An 18,005-nucleotide genomic window follows, 5' to 3' on the forward strand; every position below is an offset into this window, starting at 1 on the left:
CCTTAATAGATCTCTTTTAAAACTAAACTATAACTGTGTAAGTAAAGTGAAGAAAACCACCATCAATTTAGTAAGTTCTCCTCAGAAGTATAATACTTGTTTTACAGTTTCTTATCCCAATATATCTTTGCCATATTATCAAATCATAAAGATCACAAATTGAGTATATGCTCTTACCGCTGTTGTTTGGTTTCCAGTGCTGTGCTTAACAAATATTGCTCCATATTGCTTTTGGTGAGATTGTAGAGCATCTGCCCAGAGTAGGTTCTGCGATGTGGTGGTGTAGCATTGGTCGCAGTACAGACCTTAATAATGTGTAAAGAAATTCATACACACATGACGTTAGATAATCATGGATTTTTTTTCCCCTTAGCAGCACTCAAAACAGTTTTAATTTATTTCATATTTAATTTATGTGTATACAACTGTATATAGCTGTCTTTTATTATGCAAATTATTTTATATACTTATTTAGGAATAGAATATGAGTGGATAAATATTTTGCGCTCCCACTCATTCATCAACTTCGCTAGATTGAGGCTTTTTGTGCGTATCGTATTATAAGTTGAAAGTAAAAAGTTTGCACGTGAGCGAAAACCCAACATGCCCAAAATGCTGAACTTCAAATATTGCGACCGCATTAACGTATTCTCCCAGAGACTTCAATGGAGCGCGAAAACTGCAAAAAACACTAATTTTATTCAAGAGTGCTAAACCCGACATGAAATATAAATATTTTGCATTCCAATGTTCATCACAAAGAAGAATATGTTCTATTTATTCTTTAAAAACACACACACATATATATACTGTATATGATTTTTTTTTGGTAAAATATATAGCTATTCATATATATATATATATATATATATATATATATATATATTATGATTATATATAGGTATATATACAGATATATATATTGGAATATCTATTTAAAATACTTAGAACATATTCCCCTATGTGAAGAACATTGGAATGTGAAATATTTACAGTAAATACACAGTTAAAACCATTATTAAATATTAATACTAAAAAAAAAAGTTTTTTTATGTTTTTAGGTATTTGACTGCAAAGGGCTCCAATGCTTGCATACACACACACATGTATATATATGTATATATATATATATATATATATATATATATATATATATATATGTATATATGTTACTTATGTATTTATGTATGTAAATACATATATACATATAAATACATAAATACATCTGTACACACGCTATTTCCGTCATGTGCAAAAAGAAGATAAAACCCGATATCGCTTAGGTGCTACAGAAAGTGCGTCACTTGTAATCTAGCATTTATAAAGAATAAAAGGAGATTTGGGTATATTGTAATCCTTTAGAAAAGCTTATCATATTTTTGTGATTGTAATTTGCAGTTCAACTACTTTCATCTTTTTAAATGGGATTTTTTTCTCAGCAATCGAGTAAATGATTATTTTCAATAAACATGTTGCAAATTATAATTAAGTAGATCTCATTGATTTCAGTGGGAGCTGATTATAGTAAACTGCTACTAATACTTAGTAAGCACTAAGCAGAAAACAATGTACTGTGTAAATTGCCGAGAGAGGTTATCCAATAAAAAGATAAAAATTAACTCTTAAGTGCTGCCATTAATTCATTATTGTCAACTATGTAAACATGGCCTGTGTCACTTAGCTTACTAAAAACAATTACAATGTAGTTCATCATATGAAAAGGTTGCTCATCTCTGCACTATAGCTTCATCACTCCTGTTTCTATAAAGGCCATATTAACTAATTGCAAACCTACATCTTCATAAATGCTCTAATTTTTAACTTTAATGTCTCCTTATGCCATTGTAGCTCTCCTGTTTACTATCCATTCTTATGATAAACCTTATTTTCACTATCTTTTAACATCTATACATCAATTCTCTAAGGGGATTTTTTACTCACTTACTACCACTTACTGTTCTACTTTTTCCTATAAGGCTTCCCTGTACCTAACATCCGACCATAGTTTCTACTATAAAGTTTCCTATCTTAGTAGCACTTTTAGTTACACTCTGGCTCAAATTACAGTGATACTGGGTCTCTGAATATGCCTGAAAATATGCAGTTGTAATGCTACTTACCGTGGTGCCTGTATTACAATTACAGCTACCATATAGGAGATTTTGGCTCCCAGTGGAGTTCCAGAGGCCTAATGTATCTTGATGAAAGCATTGTCTAAAGTGGAATTAATAGATATTTAATATTAGGCTCATACTGCCTTTTGCAATGTAATTACGTAGTCAAAATATCTTTAGCATATAGGAAAAAATGCTTACGAGTTTTGGTTTAAACATGAATTGTCTATGCCAGGAAATGAATCCATTGCAGACATTAGATCAACCGTTTTTGCATTCAAATTCCTATAAAGAAAAATAAGAATTTGTGATTGTGTGAGTTACAAAATCAGTCTTATTTAGAACCATATGTAGTTAGAAAAAAATAAAAATACAATTGTTGTTTTTGTGTGTCAATCATTAATGAACAGATATTTTCCCAGCTGTGGCTGAGTTTACATCGCTAGTGCAAAAAAACAGATCTGTAGTTTTAGTTTTTATGAAAATGTTGTAATATGGGCAGCTCAAAGCAAACACCTGACATCTTTCCAACTGCTGGATAATGTTATCTTTTGTGACAGCCATTTTAAAGGCTACCAGCCAGCAGGAAATGGTTAACTCTACATATGCAAATTCACCCTCTGTTTTTAAAAGATTGTCCTATAAAGTGTCCAATATGTTTTATAATGTAGATAACTATTTAGCAATGTTTTACATATTATTTAATAAACAATTTATGTTCTTTATTTAGCTATTTTTACAGACACCTCACAGATCTAAAGCTACAATTATTTCTGTCTTTAAATTAGGCATTTTGAATAGCATGGATTAGAGTTGTGTTTATGGTTCATTTATCTCTGTTAGTCAAGGAATTACTATGATTTTTGCAATATAAATGCAGTTTCAAATTCCAACATTTAATTTGTTATATACCACAACATAATGATATAGGGGACGTGTACAAAATTTCAATACTGAATGGAAATATACTGATGACATTTGAAACTGGAATATCTTAGTGTAAATGACAAAACAAACATGCATCTTACACAAAGTTTTAAGTAAAATATTATTAAGGGTTAAGGAAACTTACAAACTCAGGGCTTGCAATTGTTGCTTGTCTGCTAGTTGTAGACTAGTTAAATTTCAGACAGTATGCCTGCATGAGTAAACAATTTGGGCCAGATTACATTCATAAAAGCGATATTAGCGCTATGCGCTGTTATTACAAGTTCACAGCAATGCGAGAGAGATGGCATCAGAACATCGCGCAGCGAAGGGGGTAAGTAGAGCAGCGATGGCAGAAAACGTAAATATATATGTATATGATTATACACATATTAACACATAAATATATATGTATATAAGCATATACATATATATTTACTGGGAACACACAGTTCCTATTGACCGCAATGTAAAGGCACTTTTCAGTGCCGTTTTTTTTCTTCTAACTCCCCCCTCCCACCAACTTTAGCCCCAAAATACTGCCTAGTGCAGTAATTTTATTAAAAAATAAAGATGCTGCTATCTTTTTTTTTTTTTATAAAATACACTAGGCTGTATTTTGAGGGCATTTGGCTGGTTAATTAGTGTGCGCCCGAAAACGGGCAAATTTGCCCGTTTGCGGGCGTGTGATAATTTAGTGCTCCACATGTAATCTAGCCCTTTATCTTTTTCTGATAGTTAACATAAAGTGGACTGGTAAATTTTATCGTTCCGTGAGTAGCAACTTTTTTTCCTCTAAACTATAATGATATACTATATATATATATATATATATATATATATATATATATATATATATATATATATATTATTTTTAATCGCTGGTTATGTACTTGTATCACAGCCACAATTTTGCATAAATATACTTTTTCATTAAAAAAATAAAAGTTAATTTTTCAGATTAATTTATACAGTAGATGTGTAATGATAGTAGCATAATTTTTACAAAATTAATTTGTAAATTATCACAATTTTTTTTTAGCATTGCATTGAAATTATAGTTTCTTAATTTTACAATATTAATGAGTGTAGCTGTGTGAGTACAAGTGATTCAATGTCACCAAGTGGTTTAAATAAAATATTTTAATTAGAAAATAGCCATTCTCAGCAGGACTTCCATGCAAGACAGAACATTACAATTGGAACTATTGAAAAAACTTGCATGAATACAATTGAATTTCACAGATATGAGATCTATAAAAACAATAGCTTCATATTTGGCAATTTAAAGAACATGAGAATTCAAAATGGATTTGTTAATTTCACTTGTTTATGCTAAGCTGTTTTGTTTAAAATAATTAAATGAAAATAATTTATAATTCTCTTCTTGTATTTATTTGTTTTGTTTTTGACTGTTTTATGTATTTGTATTTTTAACCATTAATCAGTGTTTTTGTGACCTCTAATCATGTAGCCAGGGCTAAATAACATTGGGGTTCTTTACAAATAAACAAGAAATAATAATAATACGTATAAGATAGTGTGAAATGACTTACTCGAACACTACTGGTTGGGATGATGTGCCATACAAATTGGGTGACAGTAGGATCTCTGGGTATTCCACAGTGCCTATAGAGAGTCTCCCCAACCCCATAGCAGCAATGACAAACAGAACAGGCAGCACAATTTGTGATACAAGACCCTTCCAGTTTCTTCTGGAGTTGTGGAACCTTTTTATAAACATAGCCCCTATTTTCTTGAACATCAGCTGCACTCCTGTGACTTTTTCTGTTCCCGTTAGTGCCTGATCTGCATAAAACAAAAAGAGATGGAGATGTTTTTATTAGGGTGTCAACGGTATCATTTTACAAATATTTACGTTCGAATTTCAGTAAGGTTGTTATTTAACAGAAAGGGGAATTGCAAAAAATGATGTTTGGAGAATACCAGAGTTTAGCTTTAACGGGTTGCAAGCCTTAGCATTTGCTATGACTACTTGATGCTAATACATGTCTGTATGTCATTAGTGTGTACCTTTGTGCAGGGCACCCTACTGCAATTAATGCAAGAGCTGTTAAAATGAATGTTTTTTCTGTACCAAAGAGGATTACAGCTCACAATCAGTGTGTGGTAGACAACACGATTAAGCTAGTTTTTATGTTATCATATAATAGTAGGGTTCAACAGTAAATGCTATATTATCAGAATACATATTATTATAACAGGTTAGTTAGTTTGTTTGTTTGTTTTTTTTCATCAAATCATTTTTATTATTTTCAAAGCAAGATCAAACTGAAAATCACATATAACAAGTGTACAAGAGTGTAACGTCAAGCGTACAGACAGTGCTCACATAGTCAATAGCATATACATTAGGGTCATATAACATAGTATAATATCAATTTAAAGCATTTTACTCCTAGATTTGTTGGGTCAAGTGGAGAAATATGAAACATATTATGTCAAAGCACATATATCAGACACAATTGGCTGCATCAACATTTTTAGGGTTTATCTTTGTTTGTTTTCAGGGTCTAGGTGGTCTGCTGTTCCCATATAAAAATGATATCAGTTTGTTTGTTTTACAGCTTTAGCTTTTAGGACATTGACTAAAATGCGATATTAATTGTAGATTGGAAGATTGACCTCTGCAGTTAGGAAGTTCTGCTTCTATTCGGTTATGAGACTATGGGCAGAATATCTAAGATGCTTCAGATCCCAGCCACTATTCGTTTGCCTAGTCAGTACTGTTGTTTTCTGTTTTGTAGTTTTTTAATATACACTGATCTATAAATACATTCCTAGCCTTGATTTTCCTGTTCCTGGAAAGCATAACATGGAAATAATATATTGAGCAACGTGTAAGAATACACTCCTGTTCCCAGCCAAATCAGCATTGTAAGTGAGAAATGATCATAGCAAACCTTACAGTATTAAGGCAGCACATAGTCCAGCACTCATGTATTAGAGATGTGCATACTGAAAGGTCTCTCCACGGACCCCAAATTACTACCAAACCAAAAGGCATCAGCAACCAGTATATTGTGGATCAAAGCACAGCTAGACAATGGTTTGGCAAGCTGTCCGTAGTTAAGTCTAAAGCATGATTAAGGATAGTTGCCTGAAACACTCATATTGCACTTTGACACTATATACAGTAAAGGTACATTTTAGAAAGAATTATGCAGACATCCATGGTCTCTAACTCAGCTAGAATGGCTGCAATGTCCACTTCTCCAAACTAATAAAATATTCATTGGTGGCGTAATATTAGTATCCTAATTTACATGTTGAAAGGGACTTTTTCAACTTCACAAAAAACATTAATGGTCTATAAATAATAATAATAATAATAATAATAATAATGTTTTTTTATGCTACATTCAGTTATCATAATTCCCATTAGTTTATAACCTGCTCTGGAATAATCAGACAGCTTTTATAGCATTACAGCTATAGGTCATTAAAGGGATAGTAGACACCAAAAATGTTATTGTTTAAAAAGATAGATAATTACTTTATTACTCATTACCCAGTTTTGCATAACCAACACTGTTTTAGAAATATACCTTTTACCTCTGTAATTACCTTGTATATAAGCTTCTGCTGACTGCCTCCTTATCTCAGATCTTTTGTCAGACTTGCATTTCAGGCAATTAGTGCTGACTCTTAAAGGGACAGTCTAGTCCAAAACAAACTTTCATTATTCAGACAGGGCATGTAATTTTAAACATTTTTCCAATTTACTTCTATGGTATTCTTAGTTGAAAGCTAAATCTAGTAGGTTCATATGCTAATTTCTAAGCCCTTAAAGGCCGCCTCTTAGCTCAGGGCATTTTGATAGTTTTTCACCACTATAGGGTGTTAGTGCATGTGTTTCATATAGATAACACTGTGCTCACCCACACGGAGTTCCTAGGAGCGCACACTGATTGGCTAAAATGCAAGTCTGTCAAAAGAATTGAAATAAGGGGCAGTTTGCAGAAGCTTAGATACAAGATAATCACAGAGGTAAAAAGTGTATTAATATAACTGTGTTGATTATGCAAAACTAGGGAATGGGTAATAAAGGGATTATCTACCTTTTAAAACTGGTGTAGACTGTCCCTTTAAATAACTTAATATGCATGAGCACAATATTATCTATATAAAACACATGAACTAACGTCCTCTAGCTGTGAAAAACTGTCAAATGCATTCAACTAAGAGGCGGCCTTCAAGGCCTTAGAAATTAGCATATGAGCCTACCTAGTATTAGCCTTTAATTAAAAATAGCAAGAGAATAAAGCAAATTTGATGATAAAAGTAAATTAGAAAGTTGTTTACAATGAAATGCCCTATCTGAATCATAACAGTTTAATTTGAACTTTACTATCCCTTTAAACTTAAGACATTTTAAATGGACCTCTTTACATATAAATGTTATGGTTATTATATTATATAAATAATAATGATAATCTGAATTATTTAAATTCCGAAAGACAGACATACTGCAAAAACACAAAAGTACAGTGGTTTGCCGACCTTATGCTTTTATTCTTATTGTAGCCCTGATTCAGTTTTTCAACTGTATTGGCGCCTCATTATTTTAAACTGAATACAAAATGTGTATTAATAGAAGCTGAAGTATATATACGTAAAAGTTATTGAGCTTGTCTTTTTTTCCCAAGGACATGTAAAATGAGACAAGAGATGTGAGCTAGAGAGAACTCAGAAAAAGAATGAAGCAGATTTATACATGAGATTAAAACTAATTATATTAGAACCGTCTTGTGATTTATTGAGACAATAAAAATAAAACAAAAGCATTCTAATTAGTGGCACTTATATTATGGGTGTTGACAAGGTAAAAACTATAGAAGACTTCTGCCCCTCTTGCTAGGACATACTACAAAGTCCTAGCAAGTCTACAAAGTGCACTATTCTAACCCAGTGCAGATAAAGTTTTACTACAGAACTAAACATCGCTAAAATCGTGTGATGCAGCAGATATGGTAATATTAGAATGGTGTATAATGAAATAGATCTAGGTTATAAATTAGAAAGAGTTGTTATCTACTTCACTGCTAGGAATGGTGGAAACACTTTGTTTAATAATGCACTGCATCCCTATCTAGCAGTCAGGGAAAATAGTTATACCCCTAATCCTTAATGTTGCCTTAGATGCTCAGTGAATACAGCAGAACTGCATAATCAATTACTACATTATTTAAAGTTAATGTAATGACACTTACTTTGAATATCAAATTTCAATGTTTACTATTATTTCCCTGTCCCTTGTATCATGTGACAGACAACAGTCAAAATCAGACAAGTATATGTGTATGAGCTGTGAACTCTCACACATATTCTGTAGAATCTGGTGCATCAGAAAGCATGCACACTCCTCCAACAGCTGTATTTTTCCAATTGTTTGCACAAGCTTTTTTAAAGACATTTGATCTGCAAGATTTACAGCACTGCAACATTTGAATATAACCTTTTGATTTGCATAGTTTTTTTGTTCTCAGTATTTCATTACAAAATGTTTCCCTCTCTCCAAAAATAAATATACACATTATATGCGACACCTCAGTTATAGGCCACAACAATCTGAAGGGGAATTGCAATTAACTATAATTATTTTGCATTGCATGACTTTTAGTAAGGTTTTCAAACCATTTCTTTCAGAACTACACAATAACCTATATATTTTATGATTTTCAAATAAATTTTTAAATTTTTTGTATGTTTCAATTATATACTTATACCTTATGAAAACACATTTTTGCGTTATTCTGTGGGGGGTTTTTTAGCGTTAAATTTCTTACACAGGTCCATATGTTAACAAACACAATCTTTTTATAATAAAGAATAATAATAAAGTTTATAATCAGAATGTTGAACTATAAACTTGTACACAGATTAAATAAAAAAATATTTAAATGCTTATTTATTATTGCAATTGATTGTTTAGAGATTGAAACATTAATTGTAAAATTACTTAAAATTATTATGTATTATTATTAATAGTGTGCAGGGTTAAGGATAAGTAAGAGTATATAAATATTATGCAGTATGTATAATTCTAAATGGATACGTGAAAAAAATGCATTCAGACACATTAGGTAAAAAGCATTAATACTGAAAGAAATAGCTGCTATGTCACATTTTTCCTTTGGCCTTGTAGGTTTTGTTCCTCTGAAAGTCTATAAAAATCACATGAAAATTGTACAATACACCTGTGTCTCACAGTTTTTCATTTATTTTTGTGTGTTTAATTTGACCTAATTCAGTCAATTTGACTTATTTAATTTGAGTCTTGTTATTGACTGGAATGTATTAGAAAATGATATAAAAATACACCCAAAGTTAAGTACAATGTTTTCCTATATTAATATAATTTAATTGGAATGGGGCATTAAGGGCTAGATTACAAGTGAGGTGCAAACGTTTGTGTGGTTTTTTTTATCGTTTGCACACAGGTTAAATTGCTTGAGTGCATCACGATTTACGCTAGAATGATTACTGTGATCTCAGAGCTGTGCTTAAAGGGACACTGAACACATATTTTTTTTTCTTTCGTGATTCAGATAGAGCATTAAATTTTAAGCAACTTTCTAATTTACTCCTATTATCAAATGTTCTTTATTCTCTTGGTATCTTTATTTGAAATGCAAGAATGTAAGTTTAGATGCTGGCCCATTTTGGTGAACAACCTGGGTTGTCCTTGCTAATTGGTGGATAAATTCATCCACCAATAAAAAAGTGCTGTCCAGAGTCCTGAACCTAAAAAAAGCTTAGATGCCTTCTTTTTCAAATAAAGGATAGCAAGAGAACGAAGACAAATTGATAATAGTAGTAAATTAGAAAGTTGCTTAACATTGCATGCTCTATCTGAATCACGAAATAAAAAATTTGAGTTCAGTGTCCCTTTAACTGTACAAAAAAAAATGCATTATAAAGTACAGTTACACTCATAATAATACCATTTAATAACAATTATTTAAAAACATTGCACAAAAGTCATAAGGGCTCAAAGATAGGAGATCTGCAGGAAAGGGCTTTAACATTGAGATACATACATATACATGTCTAAAGATGTATGTATATATATATATATATATATATATATATTTATATGTGTATATATGTATTTACAGACATATACAGTATACACAGATAAACACACAAATACATACAAATATATAGACATACATAGAAGTGCATTGGAGCCCTTTGTGCACGTCGGGTTAGTGCGAGCACAGTAACTTTTTACTTTCAACTCATAATACCAGCACAGCCCGAACATTTTTATTTCTTGTGCAATTAGCGCTCTAGCGGAAGTGCTAAATAGCGCTCCACTTGTAATCTCTCCCAAGATGTCTTATGATGTCAATATAAATGCAATTCCTTCAAGGGACACTAAACTGCAGTTTTTGTCTGCAGTGCATTTTTAACATTGTAGTATAAAGAGTATTAGGGGCCCATTTATCAATCTCCGAATGGAGGGCCCTGCAGGCTCGCCAGAAACACCAGTTATGAAGCAGCGGTCTAAAGACCGCTGCTCCATAACCTGTCCGTCTGCTCTCAGCAGGCAGACAGACATCGCCGCAATTCCACCCGATCGGGTTGATTGACACCCCCCTGCTGGTGGCCGATTGGCCGCAAATCTGCAGGGGGCGGCATTGCACCAGCAGCTCACAAGAGCTGCTGTTGCAATGCTGTTTGTTAAATAGGCCTTTCAGTATCCCTTCTTGAATGTTTCACACACAAGACTAATATTTATCTCTAAGCTGTCTGTGAAGCAGGATGTGGAATCAAGCTGTGCTACTTCTGATTGGTTGAGCCACCCAGATTGTCAGCAGAGAAAAAAATAGCCTGAGGGTAAAGGCTACTGGTGCACACAGTCAATAAGGGGAATGGGGGTAAAATCATACAGCAATGTTGAGCAAAAAATGCACTGTGTTCCTTTAACTTTAGTTCAATAATATGGAATAGCACCTTCCAAAAATATTCCTACACACTTAAAAAAGAAGACTCATCTCTTAAATAAGGTATCAGATAATTCTATAACTATCGGGATTTTGCAATGGTATTGGTGACAATCTAATAGGTCTACTAGATATTATGCTATTATCCAATTATCCAGAATAGTATTATTGCTGTTGCAGGCCTTTGACATGCTTAGAGTGATCATAATTAACTGGGAGTTATATTAGATTTGCTCCCAGTAACCCCTTCCCCGTGGAAAAATATGAAGTACCATAATATAATTCTTGCAAAAATCACTAAAAATGAGATTGCACAGCATCTAACAGATTAATTTAAGGCAAATTCATTGCTTATGATGTGAACACACACATTTTCAGAAATATATCTTTTAAAGTAGTCTAAAATATATTGTGCTAGATTACGAGAGGCGTTTATGCTCAAGCAAAATGTTTTTTTTTCAGGTGTTTGCACATGTTGGCTTTACCGCTTGTATTACAAGTTGAAAGTGAACACATGAGTGCAATCGCAATTTACGCTAGAATGATTACCATATCCTCAGAGATAAATGTAGCCACCAATCAGCAAGCGCTACCCAGGTGCTAAATCAAAAATGGGCCGGCTCCAAACCTTGCATGTTTGCTTTTTCAAATAAAGATATCAAGAATATGAAGAAAAATTCATAATAGGAGTAAATTCGAAAATTGCTTAAAATTGCATGCTCTATCTGAATCATGAAAGTTTAATTTTGACTAGACTATCCCTTTAAATACGACTCCACTTGTAATCTGCCCCACTTGTATTTTAAGCAACATATTTAATTAAACCTGCCAGAAAATGCCATAACTTCTGGCTTCAGTATGCAGAATGGACTTGGTTTGGTGCTGAACTTTACTTTTCACACAAGGGGGTCATTTTTATATAAAAATAAATCAACATACCATCTCTTTCTGTGAAGCTGTAGCTGCTGGAAGATGTCTCATCATTTACCATCTCATTATCCGTTTCTGTAACTGGTATTGTCCTCTGTGTCCTGGATAACGTTTGATCATCATCATCTTCATCAAGCCCATCCGTTAGTTTGAGGAACACCTTTATAAAAATAATATACTAAGTATGCACTGCACAAACTGCTATATAGTTTCCAACATATGCTACTTCAATAATTTACAACATTTATGAGAAAATAATTTCACTCTCTTCTTGTTTACTGGTGACCTCTTCTAAACCACATTGAAATCTTTTAAACCAAAACAAGATCCATGGATATCCAAAACTAATTGAGAAACAGATTCTTAACGTATATTACAATTTAAATAGTGGACAAGAAAGCCATATATATATTTAGATATCTGGCAATTGTCCTAAACCTATCAGAATTTCAGTATTTTTTTCTGTTTAAACAATTCAGAACTACTTTGAGAGATTTTTTTTCATTCATATCATTTGATTGTTATTTTATATGTTATAATTATTTGCTTAAAATCTATCGGCTAGATTACGAGTTTTGCGGTAAGGTGAAAAATCAGCATTAACAGGTCCTAACGCTCCTTTTTTACGCCCGCTGGTATTACGAGTCTTGCAGATTTAGGGACACCGCACGCTTTTTTTGGCCTCATGTAGTCATTGTTGAAAGAGGATGCTGTGTGCCGGATGTCTTGAAGATGGACCCGCTCCGCGCCGGATGGATGAAGATAGAAGATGCCGTCTGGATGAAGACTTCTGCCCGTCTGGAGGACCACTTCTGCCCGTCTGGAGGACAACTTCTGCCGGCTTTGTTGAGGACATTTTGCCGCTTTGATTGAAGACTTCTTCCGGTAAGTGGATCTTCGGAGTTAGTGTTAGGATTTTTTAAGGGTGTATTGGGTGGGTTTTATTTTTAGGTTAGGGCTTTGGGCCGCAATAGAGCTAAATGCCCTTTTAAGGGCAATGCCGATCCAAATGCCCTTTTCAGGGTAATGGGGAGCTTAGGTTTTTTAGTTAGGGTTTTATTTGGGGGGTTGGTTGTGTGGGTGGTGGGTTTTACTGTTGGGGGGGTTGTTTGTATTTTTATTTTTCAGGTAAAAGAGCTGATTTCTTTGGGGCAATGCCACGCAAAAGGCCCTTTTAAGGGCTATTGGTAGTTTAGTTTAGGCTAAGGTTTTTTTTATTTTGTGGGGGGGGCTTTTTTATTTTGATAGGGCTATTAGATTAGGTGTAATTAGTTTAAAGATCTTGTAATTTGTTTTTTTATTTTCTGTAATTTAGTGTTTGTTTGTTTTTGTAATTAAGCTAATTGTATAGAATTTAGTTAATTGTATTTAATTTAGGTAATTTATTTAATTGTAGTGTAGTGATAGGTGTTAGTGTAACTTAGGTTAGGTTTTCTTTTACAGTTCAATTTGTATTTATTTTAGGTAGTTATTAAATAGTTAATAACTATTTAGTTACTATTCTACCTAGTTAAAATAAATGCAACCTTGCCTGTAAAATAAAAATAAACCCTAAGCTAGATACAATGTAACTATTAGTTATTTTGTAGCTAGCTTATGGTTTATTTTATTGGTAAGTATTTAGTTTTAAATAGGAATAATTTAGGTAATGATAGTAATTTTTATTTAGATTTATTTTAATTATATTAAAGGGACACTCAATCAAAATTAAACTTTCATTATTCAGAAAGAGCATGCCATTTTAAACAACTTTCCAATTTACTTCCATTATCTAAATGTGCACAGTCTTTTTATATTTAAACTTTTTGAGTCACCAGCTACTACTGAGCATGTGTATGCATTTCTGAATGGCTGATGGCTGTCACATGGTACGTGTATGCATTTGTGATTGGCTGATGGCTGTCACATGGTACAGGGGGAGTGGAAAAAGACATAACTTTTAAAATTGTCAGAAAAAAAATCTACTACTCATTTGAAGTTTAGACTAAGTGCTATTGCATTGTCTTGTTATCTTGCATTTGTTGATTATGCAAATCCACTGTGTTGACTGGTCCTTTAAAGTTAGGGTTAGACTTAGATTTAGGGGTTAATAAATTTAATATAGTGGCGGCGACATTGGGGGCGGCAGATTAGGGGTTAATAAATGTAGGTAGGTGGTGGCGATGTTAGGGGCGGCAGATTAGAGGTTATTAATATTTAACTAGTGTTTGCGATGCAGGAGTACGGTGGTTTAGGGGTTAATATGTTTATTATAGCGGTGGCGACGTTGGGGGCGGAAGATTAGAGGTTAGTAACATTATGTAGGTGTCAGCGATGTTGTGGGCAGCAGATTAGGGGTTAATAAATATAATGTAGGTGTCGGCAACATTGGGGGCAGCAGATTAGGGGTTCATAAGTATAATGTAGGTGGCGGCGATGTCCGGAGCGGCAGATTAGGGGTTAATAAGTATAATGCAGGTGTCGCCGATGTCAGGTTAATAAGTGTAAGATTGGGGGTGTTTAGACTCGGGGTTCATGTTAGGGTGTTAGGTGTAAACATAAAATGTGTTTCCCCATAGGAATCAATGGGGCTGTGTTACTGAGCTTTACACTGCTTTTTTGCAGGTGTTAGACTTTTTTTCAGCCGGCTCTCCCCATTGATGTCTATGGGGAAATCGTGTACGAGCAAGTAAAACCAGCTCATCGATGACTTAAGCAGCGCTGGTATTGGAGTGCGGTATGGAGCTCAATTTTGCTCTACGCTCACTTCTTGTCTTTTAACGCCGTATTTCTGAAAACCTGTAATACCAGCGCTGTAGCTAAGTGAGTGGTGACAATAACGTGCAAGTTAACAACGCACCCCTCATAACGCAAAACTCGTAATCTGGCTGAACGTATTTATAATTATAATTTGATGGTCTTGGCCACAATGTAAAATGCATATTCTATTGATCACAAAATGATGAGTCCATCAGTATCTAGAGTACCCTAGAAAGGTAAACACTACTTAGGCAATATGAGGAGCTACTTTACCTCTTCTATAGTTGTGTCTGAGATGCCATAACATCCAATGTGGAGTTCATCCATTTTAGAATCCAAGTCACGGAGCAGTGCGAGGTAAGCACTTGATAAATCAGCACTGAATGGAGGCAAGTTGTATATGAGTTCCCCGCCAACATCCTCCTTCAAGCAAGCTTCTGGGATATGGGAATGGATAAGATCTGTCACCATCTCTGAGCTGCAATGTTCATTGTCTTCTCGATTAGGGAACTGTAAACACAAGCAATTTAATATTAGTATTTTCTATACTTCTATTATCTAATTTGCTTCATTATCTTGGTATATTTTATTGAAAAGAATACCTAAGTAGGCTTAGGAGCAGCAATACATTACTGGGAGCTAGCTGCTGATTGGTGGCCTCTTTTCATTGGTTTACTCAATGTGTTCAGTAAACTCCAAGTAGTGCATTGCTGCTCTTTCAACAAAGGATAATAATAAAGTAAAGCAAATTTTATAATAAAAATAAATTGGAAAGTTGTTTTAAATTGTATGCTCTATCCAAATTATGAAAGAAATACAAAAAAATAGGTTTCATGTCCTTTGAAGCAAACATGAGAATGGTCTGTTTTTTTCTGATATCTAGCTTCACAATAAAACATTTTTGCATGAGATGATGTTCATTTAAAAGTCCCTTTGCAAGACACATATAAAAGCTTGACTACTATGAAAAGTTAGCAAATTAAGGGCTAGGTTATAAGTGGAGTGCTATTTTAACGTGCACCTGTAAAGGGGCAAATTTGACCATTTACGGGCGCATGTTAAATAATTAGTCATTACAAGTGGCTGGTTAATGCTCCCAAAAGCTCGCAGGAGCACTTTGTGGTTTGTGCAATTAACTAAAGGTCAGACCTCAGGTTAATAAAAAAAAGTTGCCTCAATAGCCCCACAAATAAAGTGTACAGTTCCTTTACAAAAAATTTAAGCATTTTTATTTTTTTAATATAACACAGCTCAAAGCAGTTATAAGGGGTTAAAGTGAGGGGATGTAGGGTGTTTGGAAAAAACGGCACTGAAAGTGTCTTTACATAAAGGTGAATGGGGGACTGTATTTTATACACATATACACAGATAAACATATAAATATATATGTATATATTCAGATACATACTGTATATGTTTTTATTTTGCTGCCCAACGCTGGGCGAATTGCCCCCTGCACTGCGCTAGGTACTTTGCCATGTCTCACAGCATGAGAACGAGGCTCCCACTGGAGCCTATCGAAGCACGCTCTCGTGAACGCAAGGCTTCCAGGCAATGCAAAACCCGACCTTGCGTTCGCATTGCACATAAATTGTAATACCAGCACAATTTGCGTGCGCTGGTATTACTGAGTGGAGTGCAAGTATTGTGCTTGCGAAAGCACAATTTTGCGCTCCACTCGTATTCTATGCTTAAATGTATACACTATATTGAACAGTACAGCCAATGAAACAGAGAGCATAAGTTACCATATATTCCGGTACAAACAGCTATAGTTCTAGTCTGACTATTTTGGGGAGTGGGCTAACATCCCAATCAATGCTGTACTTATACAGCACACAAAGCCGCACCACACTGACAGAAACATGCACACACAGGTTTACAAGAACACACTCACATGCACAGAGAAATACACACATTCTTATATACCCACTCTGACATAAACAGAGTGACGCACTCACAACAGCCAGATAAAGCATTGCAATAATCATTTCTTTGTATTCAGGTTTTTGAAGCATTCTTGCAGCTGCAAATATTCAAATATCATATGTACGAGCTGTGATGACAGCTGGTAAGAGCCTTCATGCAAAACACATCTGAATATGCCACAACACATCCAATCAAGGTGTGCTGTAAAGTGCTGCTGATTCAAGCTTGTTTCGTATACAAGCTCAGCTTTAATCAGACCACTCATGATCAGAGCTCCCAACACTTCCTGCATTTTGTCTGATTGTCATGGATGGTAAGCTCCTTTAGATTGTTCCTCCTACTGCTTTCCTTCCCTCTGTTTAGGTCCCAATGTTTATAAAAGAGACTGTGGTCACTCAGACTACACCCACAAATGCCTGAATTTCACCCCATTGTGCTCAAACCCTGTCCTGAGAGGCAGAGCTCTCCAGAAGATGTCCATGTGACCACTCAGTTTTGTCAATGTACCACACTCATTTTGGTCTTGGATTGTCCATACTCATAACAGATTCTCCTGGCTCCAAAACCACATAGCACAAATGTTAATAGGTATGCATGATGGACTTTTTGCAATCCACTCTTGCACCTCTTTATATTTAATTGAAAACAATTTTTATTGTTTTTTCCTCAGGTATAAATCACAAAAGTAATATAACAGTAAATGGATCATTCAAGTACAAATACAAATACAGGCCACGGTCACAATCAAAAGTTTACAGCAAAGGCATACAAGTGAAATGTTGGCTAATCCTCAAGAATGTCTCATAGGTCGGAAAATGAATGTTCAACATCGTACCTTCAATGTCACAAACGGAAGGGGGCGCCCAGAATTCAGTCAAGCATTTTTACAGATGCAAAAAAAAAAACAACAACACCATTAAAGACATTTTTCTTTTATACACATACAGTCTATGCATCTATTTCTTACAAATCTATTCAGTACATGGGTTGCGTACTAATTCTAATCATAGTAAGCAATATGCAAACTTTAGGGAGCGACAATATTAACCTGTTACACTGGATTTGTACCCTGTTGTCGTCGTCCTCTATCCTCTGAATACATAATCCACGGTTCCAAAATGGAGATGAACCGTTCTTTAGTGTCTAATAAATCAGCAGCATTGCTGCTCATGTGATAGTAATAATCAATTTTGTTTCTAATCATTTGAAAGGTTGGGACCACCGACCTCCAGTACTGAGCTATAGTCAATCTGACCAGTGTACAGATAAGAAGTAGAAACTTATTTCTAGAATTGTTAAGCCTAGGCAAAGTTTCATGGAGAAGAGCCTGTGTGGGGGTTAATTTTATGGTGGTGTTAAAGATTGTACTTAGTAACTCTGAGGTTTGTGACCA

The 18,005-nt window shown here is 34.2% G+C and overlaps 1 protein-coding gene across 1 annotated transcript in view; it reads right to left on the reverse strand.

The window, feature by feature from the left end:
- Positions 1 to 18,005, reverse strand: part of ABCA12 (ATP binding cassette subfamily A member 12) — a 317,047-nt gene that overhangs the window by 53,732 nt on the left and 245,310 nt on the right. The window contains exons 38-43 of the mRNA XM_053698806.1: positions 14,957 to 15,193; positions 11,954 to 12,104; positions 4,598 to 4,850; positions 2,316 to 2,399; positions 2,121 to 2,214; positions 178 to 305 (exon numbers count right to left, since the gene is read on the reverse strand). Of these exons, the coding sequence (XP_053554781.1) occupies positions 178 to 305; positions 2,121 to 2,214; positions 2,316 to 2,399; positions 4,598 to 4,850; positions 11,954 to 12,104; positions 14,957 to 15,193 (947 nt within the window). The remainder of the gene's footprint in view (positions 1 to 177; positions 306 to 2,120; positions 2,215 to 2,315; positions 2,400 to 4,597; positions 4,851 to 11,953; positions 12,105 to 14,956; positions 15,194 to 18,005) is intronic.

This window comes from Bombina bombina, chromosome 1, assembly GCF_027579735.1.
Source record: "Bombina bombina isolate aBomBom1 chromosome 1, aBomBom1.pri, whole genome shotgun sequence".
NCBI lineage: Eukaryota > Metazoa > Chordata > Amphibia > Anura > Bombinatoridae > Bombina > Bombina bombina.